The sequence below is a fragment of the Pelobates fuscus genome, chromosome 3 (assembly GCF_036172605.1).
Source record: "Pelobates fuscus isolate aPelFus1 chromosome 3, aPelFus1.pri, whole genome shotgun sequence".
In the NCBI taxonomy this organism is placed as follows: domain Eukaryota; kingdom Metazoa; phylum Chordata; class Amphibia; order Anura; family Pelobatidae; genus Pelobates; species Pelobates fuscus.
The window spans coordinates 299,576,961-299,595,493 of NC_086319.1; the positions used below are offsets into that span (position 1 = coordinate 299,576,961).

Sequence of the window (18,533 nt, forward strand, 5' to 3'; positions counted from 1 at the left end):
CCTAGGATACTCCAAGATGTCGGCGGTAGCCCACCTCCTATTTGAGGGTTATATGACAGCTGTATCAACGGGCTCGGTGTTGGAGACAGCTGTGGAATTCTTCTGATGCTGTCCCACGTTTTTAGCGTTTGTGCCACAGTGGAGGTGCAGTCTTGGGGCAACGTCGGAGGTCTCTTCGAGTTCCATACTGTAGTGAGAAGTGACGACCCCATGTGGTTCTTATCTAGTTCCATCCATTGTTTGTGTGCTGGATGAGTATGACATTCCAAGACCCGTTGTAGCACTGTAGCATGATGGTATTTGCGGAGATCCGGGAGTGCTGTTCCACCCCACGCTCGTGGCAGGCATAGGATCTCCTGTCTGAGCCTCGCCTGTCCCCCCACTCCACACAAATCATATCGTAGCGGTCCGGAGCGATTGAAAGTACGCCGTCGGTAGGGCCAGAGGTATCGTTTGGTAGAGGTATAGGATCCGGGGCAGTATGTTAATAAAACCTTTATTAAGTTCATATCAAGATATGCTAAGAGCTTTCAGCACTTGTGATTTATTATATTTACTGTGTTCCAAATTATTAGTAAGCTAGTACAATATGGTTATTCAGTACAATAGAAACAGGGAAACTTGCAATTTTTGATCAAAGCAGCTGAAATGTAAATACCAGTTTGTATTTTTCTTTGTTTAAGAAGTTGTCAAGATCTAACACTATGGGACAGGTCCCTAGTTCTCAGAAATTAATTTGGTCTTGCAAGACCTAATGCAGGAATTTGTCACTGAACAGTATGGGACATGCAGGTCCCTGCGTAATGGTAGTTGAATGGTAAACCAAATTATATGTAACAACCTTGTGGCTTGGCCACCTAATCAAAAAGTAAGATAGAAAGGGTGGAAAAAAGGGAATATTCTTCCCCCTAGTTTTTGTGCATAGAGGTTAGAAATTCAGTTGTAATAAATAGATTACTGCACCTGTCTTGTTCTCTTTCTGGTTGCACGTAAATGACTATTCTACCATGAAGCCCTACCCTTTGCTCAGAGTCGCCTCAGGGCTATCTAAGACTGAACAGCCCTCCCTCCACTCTCTCGTCTCCCCCCCCCACCCCCCACCCCATTTCCCCAAGCAACTCGGCTATTTTACCAGCATGGAAGCTTTATCAGGGAAATTGCAATTCAATTGTCCGAGCTCTGCAATTTACCGCTTAGTGAATAATCTCAAGTGTCAAACATCAAATTGTAATTAATTTGTCTTCTCTATACGTTATTAAGACATTCAATGCATGATTAATAAGATAGTGAATGGGTTAATCTGCTTGTTCATTGGGGAGAGGTTTGTGAGTGACATTGGTTACTTGGGATGTCATGCACAAGCTGCACTAATCCTGCTCAGCCTGCCCCTACTGAATGTAGGTCAGATGCGGAGAATGCTGCCCAGTGATGCTTCAAACTCATCAACTTGGCAGTAATTTCATGAGGTCACTGTCACCAGGCAGGGATCATGACCTATCCTCGTACCACTTGGATTCAGTGTTACCAGGCAGGTTCTGGAATCTGGTTTATTGCCATTTGGATAGAGTATCCCTAGTTATGGACCAGTGCATGGCCTATTAATTCTTGCCTATGTTGTTACTAGGTAAGGACCAACATCTGTCTTACCGCTTAGAGACTGTGTCATCAGGCAAACACTATAATCTATCCCTTATTTAGTTTTTCACTGTACCGCTAACATAAGCACTTCAATTTGGTTAAGGAGTACAATCATCCAACCTTTTTATATTTATTATTATATGTTGTTATGTTGTTATTATTGTGAGACCACAAAAGAAATAGGATATATCATTGTGCCATTTGCAGCACTCTGATAACAGGCAAGGATATAGTAGTGACGGCTAGCTTGCCGTGGTACACCTGACTTTTATAAACTACTTTTCCCAAGATGCTCAACTTGTACGCTGCCTGAGCATCACAAGGAGATGGTGTCCCAGGGTTAAAAATAAATAAAAAATATATATATATATAATTGTGGTGAATTGGAAACATAATTACTACATTTTGACCAACAGAACCAAGTTGTAAAGATGGAGTTGGAGTTTGTTTTAGGGTTATTCAGTAATATTTAATATGGCAGTTTCAAGATTTTGTTATAAGAAAGTAGTTATTATTGAACATTAACAATACCTATTCCAGCAGAATATGCTGCAAATATAGTATTGAAAATCAATGTTTGAAAGAGAATTAAACTTGCCTCTCTCAGAAAAGTGGTAGAATAGTTCACCTTTTATTGGCAGAGAAGCATACACTAAGGGCACTTACTGGTGGGTATGGGGGTAGCCTGGGCACATCCAGGACACAACATGTGTTTGTCTTACTAAACATAAAACATAACTAACTGAAAAACAGTCCACAGAACAGCACATTGCTACAATATGAAACTGATGGAGAACAACCTCTATTTATGTCGTTGTGCATGTTCAGACTTGTAGCCAACATTAGCTTTATTGTTGGAGAATAACAATTTTAGTCTGCTGATTATATTTAAGCATCTCCTTCTTTTTCTACCCACTCAGCAATTTATGATTTCCACATCTTTCCACGGGATGCCACGCTAGAGGAAGGAGGTGTAGCCAGGTTTCAGTGTCAGATTCGTGGCCTGCCAGAGCCAAACATTGTTTGGCAACGAGATGGTGAAATCATTGATACCGAGGATCCCAGGTAATGCAAGAAGGTGAACATGTGCTTACTCTGCATGTCATTGTACTTCTCCTATTACAACAAATCCTGCATGGTTATATTATATATATCTTATGACCTGTGTGTCCTTTACTGTCACTATGTTTGTGCTTAGTTGCTAGGACTGCTAGTTTTTTCAAATGATCATGAGGGATGAAAAAAAAAAATAGATGGGTGGAATTAAACATTTTTTTTAATCGTTTTCCAGGAACGTTCTCATAAACACAGCCTTACACGTGCATATTTATGCCTGTACGTGGCAAACTAAAGGCTTAAAGTGAGCCTGCCCTGCCAGAATCCTCTCATGGTAGTAAATATATAACTTATCATAGTATTAGCGCTCACCCTATGCCCCTCCCTCCAGCACTGCCATTCTTGGAGGACCTTGGTTTTAATACTATTGTAACGCCCACCGAGCCTGAGCTACCCCTTTTTTTGCTGCGATTGGCCCTGCTTGGAGACATTATCATGCAGGGCTCTTCCGGTAACACTGACATCCTGGCTTCACTGCCTGCACATCAGCACCTGAGAGCCCTCCTGCAGTTGTGAGAAATGATTGCTGGGGGAGTAGTACTCCTGCTCCCCCTGTTACTCTGTCCTCTGCTTAGACCTGTATGCTGCTGGCATACATTTACATATCCACATTCTCTTTCAGACATAAATGCATTATATTCCATTAAACAGAAAGGGGTTTGCACTCTTGGTTATCACTCTATAGCAATTACAGATCTCTCCTCAAGGTTAATGCTGCAGAGCCATAGGCTGGAAAGCCCACAATAATAACTCTTGCCATCACAAACAGAAGTTGTGAGCATGCAAAGCTGTTTAATACGTGCACACTTTATTAGGGACTATAAACACAAAGGTTGACAAAATGATTTGCAAAGGCCATTTCAGCTGCAACATTGTCAACTTTTGTGCTTTTGGTCCCTTTTAAAATCTACATGTATTAAGAAGCTGTAAGTGCCTGGAACTTCCGTTTGTGATTGCATGAATATATTATATAACATACTCACTCCTAAACTTGATTATATGCCAACTATTCCCTCTGTGTACAGAAGCAGGATTCCACTAACAACTCCGGGCAGCTGGACAAGAGTAAAATCAGAACTGTTCTGCCAAGTCTGGGACTGTTGGGATGTATGAGAATATTTTCAGACACCCATGGCTGTTGGGAGTTATGGGAGCACATGTAGGCACTCAGAAACAGCAAAAAGGGATTTGATTGTTCTCCCCTTCTTTCCTAACAATCACAAAGAATCATACTTAATCCCTTAACCCCTTAAGGACACATGACATGTGTGACATGTCATGATTCCATTTTATTCCAGAAGTTTGGTCCTTAAGGGGTTAAAGGAACACTATAGTCACCTAAACAACTTTAGCTTAATGAAGCAGTTTTAATGTATGGATCATGCTTCTCTGATTTTACTGCTCAATTCACTGCCATTTAGGAGTTAAATCACTTTGTTTCTGTTTATGCAGCCCATGTCACACCTCACCTGACTCTGATTGACACAGCCTGCATGAAAAAAACTGGTTTCACTTTCAATCAGATGTAATTTACCTTAAACAATTGTATCTCTTTCTCTGTAAATCGAACTTTAATCACATACATGAGACTCTTGCAAGGTCTAGCAAGCTATTAACATAGCAAGGGATAAGAAAATCTAAATTAAACAGAATTTGCAATAAAGGAAAGATAAACTTTAGATGACTCTTTACAGGAAGTGTTTAGGAAGGCTGAGCAAGTCACATGCAATGAGGTGTGACTAGAGTTCATAAACAAAGTGATTTAACTCATAAGTGGCAGATAATTGAGCAGTGAGACTGCAGGGACATGATCTATACACCAAAACTGCTTCATTAACCCCTTAAGGACACATGACATGTGTGACATATCACGATTCCCTTTTATTCCAGAAGTTTGGTCCTTAAGGGGTTAAGCTAAAGTTGTTTTGGTGACTATAGTGTCCCTTTAACCCCTTAAGGACCAAACTTCTGGAATAAAAGGGAATCATAAGATGTCACACATGTCATGTGTCCTTAAGGGGTTAAATCAGAGTGTAAAAACTGTAGCTACTAAATAATAAAAAGAAAAACATTATTTTTGTCGTTATGGAAATAGTGAAGATTGTGACCAGATTAAATAACTAAATGTTACTTGGTTTACCAATGAAATAGTAGCTTTATAAAACGGCTACTCTGTATAAGCTGCATTGATTCACTAAATATTTTACTAGAAAGCAGACCTTTACCAGTAGGGTGCTAACTATTCCAACGTGTAATGTCTTTGTTTTACAGATATACCTTGCTACCCACTGGAGTTTTACAAGTAACTGCCCTGCGTGCAGACGATGCTGGCACATACCGCTGCATGGCTACTAATGCAGCAGGCGTTAAGTACAGTCCTTCAGGGGCTTTGACTGTTACAGGTAAGAGTTCATATCTAATGGCTGTGCTGGATTCAATTCTACTGAACTTCCAAACATTACAATTACTAAGTTTTATTATTGGCCTCCTGTGGCACTCAAGATGTTGTGAACAACATCTTCCCTGATGCTTTGCCAGCATTATGGCTGTAAGATCATTATGGCAGATGATGTCCACAAAATCTGGAGTCCTGTAGGCTGTCTACCCATGTTATAGGTTATAGCATACATCTCCATTGATCTGCTGGGTGCTAAATCCAAAGGCTGCTTTTCCATTGCTTTTATCTGTGTAGCTCAGTTGTCGTGGGTTGTCAGCTCCAAGGTGACCCCCTACTTTTGTCAAACAGCTGGCAAATGACTTCAGAAAAAATATGGATGGCAACAACAGAATTATAGCATTATAACCACTACCAAAAGCTATAATGGTTATGGCACTTATAATGTCCCTACAGCTTCTCTAAAACGAATCACCTATTTCCTCTTTCTACTCATATTTTTTCTTCACAGTTAGTCATATTACTATATTCTCAAATTTGAATCCATGTATATTGTATTTGACTAAATGCCATATCTTTCATTTGTTTGTTTTAATCTGTCTATTTTTACATGTTTGCATTTTTTGTATCTTTAATTGATGTAGCTAGTGCTATATAAATAATACTAATAAGCGACACTATAGTCACTAGAACCACAACAGTTTAATGTAGTTGTTCTGGTGTCTATACCTGTCCCTGCAGGCTCAGCCATGTAAACATCGCCTTTTCACAGAAAAGGCAGGGTTTACATTGCTGCCTAGTAACATCTCTAGGTGCAGCTACTACAGGGACTTTTTGGATAGGTCCTACATTCAGCATCTCCGTACTCTGCATGGAGACGCTAAACACTACCCATAGAGATGCATGGATTCACTTGGAGCAGCGTTTTGCAGTACATGTGCAATAGACAGATTGGCTGAGAACATCAAGATGAGATGAAGTGGTGTGGGTGTCTATAACGTCCATTTAAAGCTACTCAGCCAGCACTAAACTTGCAAAGTTTTCTCAAGTTGTACCCAACTGATACCTAATTTGCTTTTAATATTTTAGACATATTGAATTCACCCGAAATTGATCACATAGGGATTTATGTACATTATAAAGTGAGGTAATTTAAAGAAATAAATAGGACATTTTCAAAATATTCGACTGGTTTTGTAAACATGGCATTGGCCTTACAGCTTCCACAGTGTTTTCTTAAGAGCTGAAAAACTCAAGAATATCTAATGTAGTGAATGCATGCTCAGTAATGACTGACTGACAATTGAATTGGCTGACAGTTCTGATCATCCTCAGGCACTAATAGAAAAAAAATAACTGGTAGACTGCAGGTTTTCCAGTAATACATAATATTCATGCAAATGATTACTGTTTCTCCTTTTATCCCAACGTTTCTGACAGAGCTCTGCAATGACAAAATACAACATGCACGTGGTTTAGACTTCCTGAAATAGCATGTGAGGGAAATTGTGCTTATAGGAGTTGACAGCTGATGACAAACATGATGCCGTTCAACTGTGCTGAGATGACAACTGACTTGAAAAATGTAGGCCAAGGTAGTTGACTTGAAAAATGTAGGCCAGGGTAGGCAAGTTAGAGAATTGTCTTAGCTTGGCTATTATGGCCTAAATTTTACAACTCGGTTCTTACTTCGCTGCAACTACTGTTACAATGAAAAAAACTCACAGCGTGTTGCGTAGCTGTCAATCCACTTATCCCATTCTTGCCAGAAGTAATACAATTAGTAAATTATCGTGATGGGTAATGCTGTGCTGTATACTCCTCTGGTGGGCTCAGCTTCTCTCTATATAGCTCAGTTTGCCGGTAGTGCCTCAAAGGATACACAGCAAAATGTAAATTTAGATACATTGTTTTATATTCTTCAGTAGATCTTATTTGTAACACGCAAAGGTTAATCTTTTTAATTATTATAATTGTCATTCTTTAATTGTAATTAATATGTGATATGGACACAGCTATTTGATTGGTTGCCATTACTTATATAACACATTGTATTATGCAATTTGAATTATAGCATGAGAAAGACACATTTGTGTCGAAACATTGCCTTGCTCACGTTTGATGGCACAATAAACCACCGTGAAACTATATTGCGGAGTGCTGAGGATTATTTTGATTGCTGTTGTATTACAATGCATTGATGCTACATGATATCAATAATAGCAATTCTGTGTCTCAGGCTCCCATTACACAGGTTACAAGGACCCAATAATCCTAGTTGGCCCTGAAAATCTCACAAAGACCGTTCACCAGACAGCAATTTTGGAGTGTATGGCTACAGGCAACCCTAGGCCTATAGTTTCATGGAGCCGGCTCGGTAAGTTGTCATTGGTTTGGTTTACATTCAAATCGCATCTTCCATAAGAGAAAATAGTGTTAAGGGCTCATAGAGTTACTGCTTTTGAAAGTGGTCATGGTGCAGGCAATCTATTTGTGCAGTGTTTGAGCTTAAAACGCAGTCTATAAAGATAAACCTGTGAGTTTCTGTCAGGGTCTAGTTACACCCCCAGCAAACTTGACTTAAGTCAGCTGAGAACTTATAAAGCTGAGGACGACTAAAGTAAGTCTTGTGCAAAAAAGTGCAAACGTTCATTGTCAGCACGCTGATTGCGCTGTGTGCATGCCTGCAAGGAGAAGCATTTAGGACTGTGTGTGAGCAACTCATGCACAGTCCAGCTTTATGGCTTAAATGAAACTTGACCCTTCTTTCTCCAGTTTGCTCTGCCTTTGTGGCAGGAGGTGGGCTGGGTTTAATGTCGAGATTAGCTGACACTACGTGTCTTCATGCTGTAGCTTTTAAAGGGACACTATAGTCACCAGAACAACTACAGCTTATTGCATTTGTTCTGGTGAGTAGAATCATTACCTTCAGGCTTTTTGCTGTAAGCACTGTCTTTTCAGAGAAAATGCATTGTTTACATTACAGCCTAGTGATAACTTCACTGGCCACTCCTCAGATGGCTGTTAAAGAGCGTTCCTGGGTCATGGCTGCCTAAAATGCATCCAAACATTCAGTGTCTCCTCACTCTGCATGCAGAGACTGAATTTTCCTCATAGAGATCCATTGATTCAATTCATCTCTATGAGGAGATGCTGATTGGCCAGGGCTGTGTTTGAATCATGCTGGCTCTGCCCCTGATCTGCCTCCTTGTCAGTCTCAGCCAATCCTATGGGGAAGCACTGTGATTGAATCACGCCACCACTTCTGATGATGTCAGCAGACAGCTCGTTTTTCTGAGACAAACAGCATTAAAATCTACAGCTTCAGGCTTGAATACAGTAAGATCTTGCTATATTTATGGAGGCATAAGGGAACCAGGGGGGCTAGATGGTGATTTTAACACTATAGGATCAGGAATACATGTTTGTGTACAAACAAAAACAACAAGATGTGTGAACACAACCCAGTGAAAAGAAAATATAAATGAAAGCAAACCAGGACTTCCCCTATATCATAGGTGGAGTATCCAGGTAGATCCCCGAAGACTTCCTCTTGTCTTCAATAGGTATATGCAAATAGGATAGGGGACAATCTGCTAAATACAAATAAAACAAAACAACATAGCGTATAACTGTGTGGAGACTGGCACTGTTATGTATTCATAATTGGTCACTCACAAATTTGTGGAGATAAAACAGCCTTGAGTGATATATTTTTCTTTCAGTGTCCAGAGTGTTGTCCCTCCTCACAATTTCATCAATCCATAGATGTATATATCTCAAGAAAGGGAAAATATATACAAAAAATGTAGTGCACTTCCAGAGTATGAATAAAAAAGGTATTTAATAACTTACATTCAAGTTTAAAACAAACAGCATGTCACCATAAAGCGTCCTACGCGTTTCGTCCTTAGCTTGGACTTCCTCAGGGACTTGGTGTCAATAAAGTGCAGTAAAATACAATAGCAGCAATAAATATATCCCTCCCACAGTCCTTTTATACATCCCCATTCAGTGTTGAAGTTCTTTCAGCTGGTGTTCGATTTTCATTTTCGCGGCATGGGGCCGGATGACGTCATCGCGTACGTTGCGTGCGTTCCACTTGCGTTTCACGGAACCGGATGACATCATCGCGTGCATTGCGTGCGTTCCACTTTGCGTTTCACAGACCCGGAAGTGGGTCGTGATCGTTGGTCACTCGTTCTATTACACTGACTCAAAGTATATACAAGTGGGTGGACAAAACGGGGAGGGGGAAAGGGAAACAGTTAAAAGAGTTCTCTGGAAGGCACTATCTTTACAAGGTAGATGTGAAGTAAAAAACGAAGAAAATATATATTTACATTACAATCTGAGTTTATAAATCTCTTAGTATGTAACCCATTTTCACAAATGCAGAATGCAAATCTATATAAAGACATATGTTTTTTTTCCTTGTTTTACATCTATGTACAATTTATATAACTCATACCAAAAAATATATATTTTTTGTATACCTAAGACTATATACAGGAATCTTTAACTAGACATCTCATACAATTACAGTGTAATATACATTATACATATGATGTACAGATGATACTGTAGTTGGTGAAACCCATTTTCATTGCACCTTTGTCTCATTCTTCTTATAGGGAAGAGGTATATATATCTCTAAATCGAAAGAATGTTAAGTATATTAGAAAAAATGTTGAGTTATATGAATAAAAATAAAAATAAAAATAAAAATAAAAAGATAAAAATAAAAATAAAAATAAAGATAAAAATAAAATTAAAAAAATATAATTAAAAAAATAAATAAAATGAAAATGAAAATAAAAATAAATAAAAATAGAATTAAATGTAAAAATAAAAATGAAAATAAAAATAAAAATAAAAATAATAATAATAAAAATAAAAATAAAAATAAAAATAAAAATAAAAAAATAAAAAAATTTAAAAAATGAAAAAATGAAAATAGAAATAAAGATGAAAATGGGGATAAAAATTAAGTTAAATTAGAAATGAGAATAAAATGAAAAAATGTATATACATAATAATAATCTTTAATTTTTGAATGAGAGAAAAGTGCAATGATTCCCAAACATTCCACAAAAACAGAATATGAAATAGATGGTGCATTTAGTCTTCAAAAAAACTCCATAAATCTATATCTAAATTTAGACCAAGGGGTTGGAGTGTTTTTAATTTATTGATCCAAAAAGTCTCTCTTTGAGAGAGCTTTTTGGTCAAATCCCCTCCTCTCCAATATGGGTCCACATGTTCTATACCCAAAAAACTGAAACTCCGCCAATCAAATTTATTGCAAGTGTTGCAATGTAGTGGTACTATATGTTTCGTTGAATTTTTCCTGATATTATTTTGATGTTCTAATATCCTCTCTTTTAGTTTTCTACATGTTCTCCCCACGTACTGTTTCCCGCAAGGGCATTGTAGCATGTATACCACATTTTTCGTATTACAATTTATATTCGATTTTATTTTAAATCTCTCTTTTGTAGTGAAGCTTATAAATTCTTTTTTTTGGGTAAATTTTTGGTTTTTGCATGCTTTGCAAGAATTGCAGGGGTTAAAACCACTGATGTTTAGAGTCGTACTTTTGCGTGGAATTTTTAGAGCATAACTTGGTGCCAATAGATTTTTTAAGTTTTTTGTTCTTCTGAAAATGACTGGTGTTTTTTTTGGTAGCACTTTACCCAAAATGGGATCCTGACGTAAGATATCCCAATGTTTGTTGAGAATCTTTTTTATTTTCCAATGTTGTGTGTTATATTGGGTCGTAAAAGAAAAATTATAGTTGTCCTTAGAATGTTTTTGGGGATTAGATACTATCAAGTCTCTTCTGTTTTTTTCTCCTATTTCCTTAATTTCTTTGTCTAGCAAAGTTGTTTCATATTTTTTTGCCACAAATTTATTTTTTAAATGTTTGGCTTGTTCCCTAAAGTCTGAATTCTTTGTACAATTCCTTCTCACTCGTATTAGCTGGCTTCTTGGTATGGTCTCCAGCCATTTATCTTTGTGACAACTTTTTCTGTGAATAAAGCTATTACCCTCCGTTTTTTAAAAAAAACATTTTGATTGAATCTGATTATCTTCTATAAAGAGATTTAGATCCAGAAAGTTGATGCTAGTGGTATTGGTTTCATGTGTAAATTTTAAACCATAGTCATTTTGATGGATGTAGTGTATGAATGATGACAAATCTTCGTGTGAACCTCGCCAGATTAGTATTATGTCATCAATAAAACGTTTCCATAGGACCAGGTTCGCTACCCAGCTATGCCCACTCCATACGTGGTTGGATTCCCAATCCCTCATATATATGTTTGCATAGCTGGGGGCGAACCTGGTCCCCATGGCTGTACCGGTGGTTTGAAGGTAAAATGAATCATCAAAGAAAAAATAATTATGTTTAAGAATATAGTGGATACTATTTAAAATGAAATTTCGAAAGTTTGGTGATATATTTTCATCTTTTTCCATAATTCGTTCCACTGCAACTATACCTTTGTTGTGTTTTATTATTGTGTATAGTGACGTGACATCTATGGTCACCCAGACATAATCGGGTTCCCAAATTACATTCTCCAAAATTCTTAAAACATGAGCAGTGTCTTTTAAGTAAGAAGGTGCTTCTTGTGCGTATTTCTGAAGGTGGTGATCTACAAATTCTGATAGATGGGCAGATACGGAGTTAATGCCACTGATAATTGGCCTACCTGGGGGGGTTGTGGGGTTTTTGTGTAGTTTGGGGAGAAAATAAAAAATGGGTATTATTGGAAAATTATTGAAGAGATATTCCTTATTGTTTTTAGAAATTATATCATTTTTATATGCTTGTTCCAATAAAGATCCCAAGATGGTGTTAAATCTTTTTGTTGGATCTCCTGTGAGTTTAATGTAAGTTTCTATGTCTCCCAAAATTCTATGTGCCTCATTCATATAGTATTCTCTGGTCATGATGACTATAGCCCCCCCTTTGTCAGCTTCCTTTATTACTATGGTGTCCATTTTTTGTAATTTAATTATGCTTGCTGATTCTTCTTTACTCATATTATATTTATTCACTCCTAAATTTTTTTCTTTTTCCAATTTTTCTAGGTCATGGCATACCATATTATTGAATGTTTCTAGAAAAGGGCCTCTGTCCCCTACTGGATAGAAATGTGATTTCTTTTTGAATTGTTTCTGTTCTGTGGTGATTTCTTTTGTACTTTCTTCTATCTCTCTTTTTAGAAAAAATCTTTTTAGTGTCATTTTACGAATGTATTTTTGGACATCAATATATGTGTTAAAGAAATTCATTTTTTGGTTAGGGGCAAATTTTAAGCCTTTGCTTAAAGCTTTTAAATCAGTATCACTCAGCTCTATATCAGTTAAATTATAAATTCCGTATTGCTTCTCTATTGTCTTTGTCTTAGAGAGTCCTCTCTTCGTGGATTCTCCTCTACTCTTTTTCTTTTCGGGGAAATTGAGTGGATGTCTGATGTAATTCCCTGGTGATTGTAACGTGGTTTGAAGAATTGAGTTATTCTCCCATCCCTGTGATGGGATCCTCCCTCTAAAAAAAGGTTTTCCCTCTCATCTGTATGTTCCAGATTAGTTCTTGTTGCCTGGGCATAAGATCTCTTTGGGGGGGAGTCACGTCGATTTGGGGAAATTGATTCCCTCCTTCCCCTTTGTTTAGAGGAATTTTGGGTCTGTGAGACATTGTTTGTAGTAAATGTTTTGCGTCTCGTGATAGGTGGGCTTCGTGTGTAATTGTTAGAATACCTTCTAATTTTAAAGGGTGAATTTTGTGTCTGATTAATTAAAGGATTTCTTATTCGAGTGGGTGAAATGTTTCTTTTATATGTATCTAGTCTTCTAAAGGAGGTATTTTTTTGTGATCCCTCAAAGTTTCTGGTGTCTCTATCAAAATTTCGTTTGTGTTTATTCTTAATTTTGTTACTAGTGGAAAAAGTGTTGAAAGTTTTATCTCTTCTATCTCTCTTCATTTTATTATTTTTAGTTTCTGATATTCTTTCTTCCAGATTGTTAATTACATTACAGATTTCTTGTTCCTTTTCTTTATATTTATTAGGCTCTATATTCTGACTTCCCTCAGATTCTAAGGTTTTGATATCTGTCTCTATTTGTTCTCTACCTTGCTTTTCAAATTCAATTATTAATTTCATAAGGTTTTGTGAGCATGTGTCTAAGATTAAGTCCCATTTTTTTAGGAATTCCTCATTATCTATACCACATGCAGGGATTTTTTCCACTCTCAATCCCCTAGGGATTAATCCCTCTTTAAGGTAGCTTTCCAGATAGGACACTTCCCACCATTTTTTTGTTTCTTTTACCATTAAGCGTTCTAATTTGGTGAAGTAATAATTATCAGAATCTCTTAAAGGGATATTATCTATATTTTGGTGAAACATTTTTTCAAATCTAACATTTCTACCCCTTTGTATATTTGCAAATGAGTAAGTTGCCATAACGGTTGTGTCACAATAGTGAGGATAATAATATACAAACAAAAACAACAAGATGTGTGAACACAACCCAGTGAAAAGAAAATATAAATGAAAGCAAACCAGGACTTCCCCTATATCATAGGTGGAGTATCCAGGTAGATCCCCGAAGACTTCCTCTTGTCTTCAATAGGTATATGCAAATAGGATAGGGGACAATCTGCTAAATACAAATAAAACAAAACAACATAGCGTATAACTGTGTGGAGACTGGCACTGTTATGTATTCATAATTGGTCACTCACAAATTTGTGGAGATAAAACAGCCTTGAGTGATATATTTTTCTTTCAGTGTCCAGAGTGTTGTCCCTCCTCACAATTTCATCAATCCATAGATGTATATATCTCAAGAAAGGGAAAATATATACAAAAAATGTAGTGCACTTCCAGAGTATGAATAAAAAAGGTATTTAATAACTTACATTCAAGTTTAAAACAAACAGCATGTCACCATAAAGCGTCCTACGCGTTTCGTCCTTAGCTTGGACTTCCTCAGGGACTTGGTGTCAATAAAGTGCAGTAAAATACAATAGCAGCAATAAATATATCCCTCCCACAATATTTTTATTATTATTATTATTTTTATTTTTATTTTTATTTTCATTTTTATTTTTACATTTAATTCTATTTTTATTTATTTTTATTTTCATTTTCATTTTATTTATTTTTTTAATTATATTTTTTTAATTTTATTTTTATCTTTATTTTTATTTTTATTTTTATCTTTTTATTTTTATTTTTATTTTTATTTTTATTCATATAACTCAACATTTTTTCTAATATCAAAGAAAAGAAAATGTTACCTGCGCTTTTTCCTTAATCCCTATGTATATTTAGACAAATGGAGGTCATTTAGTTGCTCCAATGGCCATTGGAGGGATGCCCGTCTGCCAACGTCAAGGCAGACCCCCCCTAAGCGGGTCCTAACACTGACCCTTCAGCCTGCTTCCTTGAGCTTCTGGCAAAGATATCTCTAATGAGACAGAAAGGGGTATTTTTTATATACACCCCTTTACTTATTAACCCTTAATAGGGAACACATGGGATGGGTAGCAGCATTGTAACCAGGCTGTGTGATACAAAGTAAATACAAATACAAAAAGAGAAGTCCTGCGCTAAAGCAGCATGGACTACAACACACATCAGCCCCAATATGTAGTAAAAACCAAAGAAAAGAAAATGTTACCTGCGCTTTTTCCTTAATCCCTATGTATATTTAGACAAATGGAGGTCATTTAGTTGCTCCAATGGCCATTGGAGGGATGCCCGCCTGCCAACGTCAAGGCAGACCCCCCCTAAGCGGGTCCTAACACTGACCCTTCAGCCTGCTTCCTTGAGCTTCTGGCAAAGATATCTCTAATGAGACAGAAAGGGGTATTTTTTATATACACCCCTTTACTTATTAACCCTTAATAGGGAACACATGGGATGGGTAGCAGCATTGTAACCAGGCTGTGTGATACAAAGTAAATACAAATACAAAAAGAGAAGTCCTGCGCTAAAGCAGCATGGACTACAACACACATCAGCCCCAATATGTAGTAAAAACCAAAGAAAAGAAAATGTTACCTGCGCTTTTTCCTTAATCCCTATGTATATTTAGACAAATGGAGGTCATTTAGTTGCTCCAATGGCCATTGGAGGGATGCCCGCCTGCCAACGTCAAGGCAGACCCCCCCTAAGCGGGTCCTAACACTGACCCTTCAGCCTGCTTCCTTGAGCTTCTGGCAAAGATATCTCTAATGAGACAGAAAGGGGTATTTTTTATATACACCCCTTTACTTATTAACCCTTAATAGGGAACACATGGGATGGGTAGCAGCATTGTAACCAGGCTGTGTGATACAAAGTAAATACAAATACAAAAAGAGAAGTCCTGCGCTAAAGCAGCATGGACTACAACACACATCAGCCCCAATATGTAGTAAAAACCAAAGAAAAGAAAATGTTACCTGCGCTTTTTCCTTAATCCCTATGTATATTTAGACAAATGGAGGTCATTTAGTTGCTCCAATGGCCATTGGAGGGATGCCCGCCTGCCAACGTCAAGGCAGACCCCCCCTAAGCGGGTCCTAACACTGACCCTTCAGCCTGCTTCCTTGAGCTTCTGGCAAAGATATCTCTAATGAGACAGAAAGGGGTATTTTTTATATACACCCCTTTACTTATTAACCCTTAATAGGGAACACATGGGATGGGTAGCAGCATTGTAACCAGGCTGTGTGATACAAAGTAAATACAAATACAAAAAGAGAAGTCCTGCGCTAAAGCAGCATGGACTACAACACACATCAGCCCCAATATGTAGTAAAAACCAAAGAAAAGAAAATGTTACCTGCGCTTTTTCCTTAATCCCTATGTATATTTAGACAAATGGAGGTCATTTAGTTGCTCCAATGGCCATTGGAGGGATGCCCGCCTGCCAACGTCAAGGCAGACCCCCCCTAAGCGGGTCCTAACACTGACCCTTCAGCCTGCTTCCTTGAGCTTCTGGCAAAGATATCTCTAATGAGACAGAAAGGGGTATTTTTTATATACACCCCTTTACTTATTAACCCTTAATAGGGAACACATGGGATGGGTAGCAGCATTGTAACCAGGCTGTGTGATACAAAGTAAATACAAATACAAAAAGAGAAGTCCTGCGCTAAAGCAGCATGGACTACAACACACATCAGCCCCAATATGTAGTAAAAACCAAAGAAAAGAAAATGTTACCTGCGCTTTTTCCTTAATCCCTATGTATATTTAGACAAATGGAGGTCATTTAGTTGCTCCAATGGCCATTGGAGGGATGCCCGCCTGCCAACGTCAAGGCAGACCCCCCCTAAGCGGGTCCTAACACTGACCCTTCAGCCTGCTTCCTTGAGCTTCTGGCAAAGATATCTCTAATGAGACAGAAAGGGGTATTTTTTATATACACCCCTTTACTTATTAACCCTTAATAGGGAACACATGGGATGGGTAGCAGCATTGTAACCAGGCTGTGTGATACAAAGTAAATACAAATACAAAAAGAGAAGTCCTGCGCTAAAGCAGCATGGACTACAACACACATCAGCCCCAATATGTAGTAAAAACCAAAGAAAAGAAAATGTTACCTGCGCTTTTTCCTTAATCCCTATGTATATTTAGACAAATGGAGGTCATTTAGTTGCTCCAATGGCCATTGGAGGGATGCCCGCCTGCCAACGTCAAGGCAGACCCCCCCTAAGCGGGTCCTAACACTGACCCTTCAGCCTGCTTCCTTGAGCTTCTGGCAAAGATATCTCTAATGAGACAGAAAGGGGTATTTTTTATATACACCCCTTTACTTATTAACCCTTAATAGGGAACACATGGGATGGGTAGCAGCATTGTAACCAGGCTGTGTGATACAAAGTAAATACAAATACAAAAAGAGAAGTCCTGCGCTAAAGCAGCATGGACTACAACACACATCAGCCCCAATATGTAGTAAAAACCAAAGAAAAGAAAATGTTACCTGCGCTTTTTCCTTAATCCCTATGTATATTTAGACAAATGGAGGTCATTTAGTTGCTCCAATGGCCATTGGAGGGATGCCCGCCTGCCAACGTCAAGGCAGACCCCCCCTAAGCGGGTCCTAACACTGACCCTTCAGCCTGCTTCCTTGAGCTTCTGGCAAAGATATCTCTAATGAGACAGAAAGGGGTATTTTTTATATACACCCCTTTACTTATTAACCCTTAATAGGGAACACATGGGATGGGTAGCAGCATTGTAACCAGGCTGTGTGATACAAAGTAAATACAAATACAAAAAGAGAAGTCCTGCGCTAAAGCAGCATGGACTACAACACACATCAGCCCCAATATGTAGTAAAAACCAAAGAAAAGAAAATGTTACCTGCGCTTTTTCCTTAATCCCTATGTATATTTAGACAAATGGAGGTCATTTAGTTGCTCCAATGGCCATTGGAGGGATGCCCGCCTGCCAACGTCAAGGCAGACCCCCCCTAAGCGGGTCCTAACACTGACCCTTCAGCCTGCTTCCTTGAGCTTCTGGCAAAGATATCTCTAATGAGACAGAAAGGGGTATTTTTTATATACACCCCTTTACTTATTAACCCTTAATAGGGAACACATGGGATGGGTAGCAGCATTGTAACCAGGCTGTGTGATACAAAGTAAATACAAATACAAAAAGAGAAGTCCTGCGCTAAAGCAGCATGGACTACAACACACATCAGCCCCAATATGTAGTAAAAACCAAAGAAAAGAAAATGTTACCTGCGCTTTTTCCTTAATCCCTATGTATATTTAGACAAATGGAGGTCATTTAGTTGCTCCAATGGCCATTGGAGGGATGCCCGCCTGCCAACGTCAAGGCAGACCTCCATTTGTCTAAATATACATAGGGATTAAGGAAAAAGCGCAGGTAACATTTTCTTTTCTTTGGTTTTTACTACATATTGGGGCTGATGTGTGTTGTAGTCCATGCTGCTTTAGCGCAGGACTTCTCTTTTTGTATTTGTATTTACTTTGTATCACACAGCCTGGTTACAATGCTGCTACCCATCCCATGTGTTCCCTATTAAGGGTTAATAAGTAAAGGGGTGTATATAAAAAATACCCCTTTCTGTCTCATTAGAGATATCTTTGCCAGAAGCTCAAGGAAGCAGGCTGAAGGGTCAGTGTTAGGACCCGCTTAGGGGGGGTCTGCCTTGACGTTGGCAGGCGGGCATCCCTCCAATGGCCATTGGAGCAACTAAATGACCTCCATTTGTCTAAATATACATAGGGATTAAGGAAAAAGCGCAGGTAACATTTTCTTTTCTTTGGTTTTTACTACATATTGGGGCTGATGTGTGTTGTAGTCCATGCTGCTTTAGCGCAGGACTTCTCTTT

General features: G+C 38.2%; 1 protein-coding gene across 2 annotated transcripts in view; it reads left to right on the forward strand.

The window, feature by feature from the left end:
- IGDCC3 (immunoglobulin superfamily DCC subclass member 3) overlaps positions 1 to 18,533 on the forward strand; it is a 109,743-nt gene that overhangs the window by 59,086 nt on the left and 32,124 nt on the right. For both annotated transcript variants that reach the window (XM_063448782.1, XM_063448783.1), the window contains exons 3-5: positions 2,559 to 2,703; positions 5,026 to 5,156; positions 7,389 to 7,526. In XM_063448782.1, the coding sequence (XP_063304852.1) occupies positions 2,559 to 2,703; positions 5,026 to 5,156; positions 7,389 to 7,526 (414 nt within the window). The remainder of the gene's footprint in view (positions 1 to 2,558; positions 2,704 to 5,025; positions 5,157 to 7,388; positions 7,527 to 18,533) is intronic.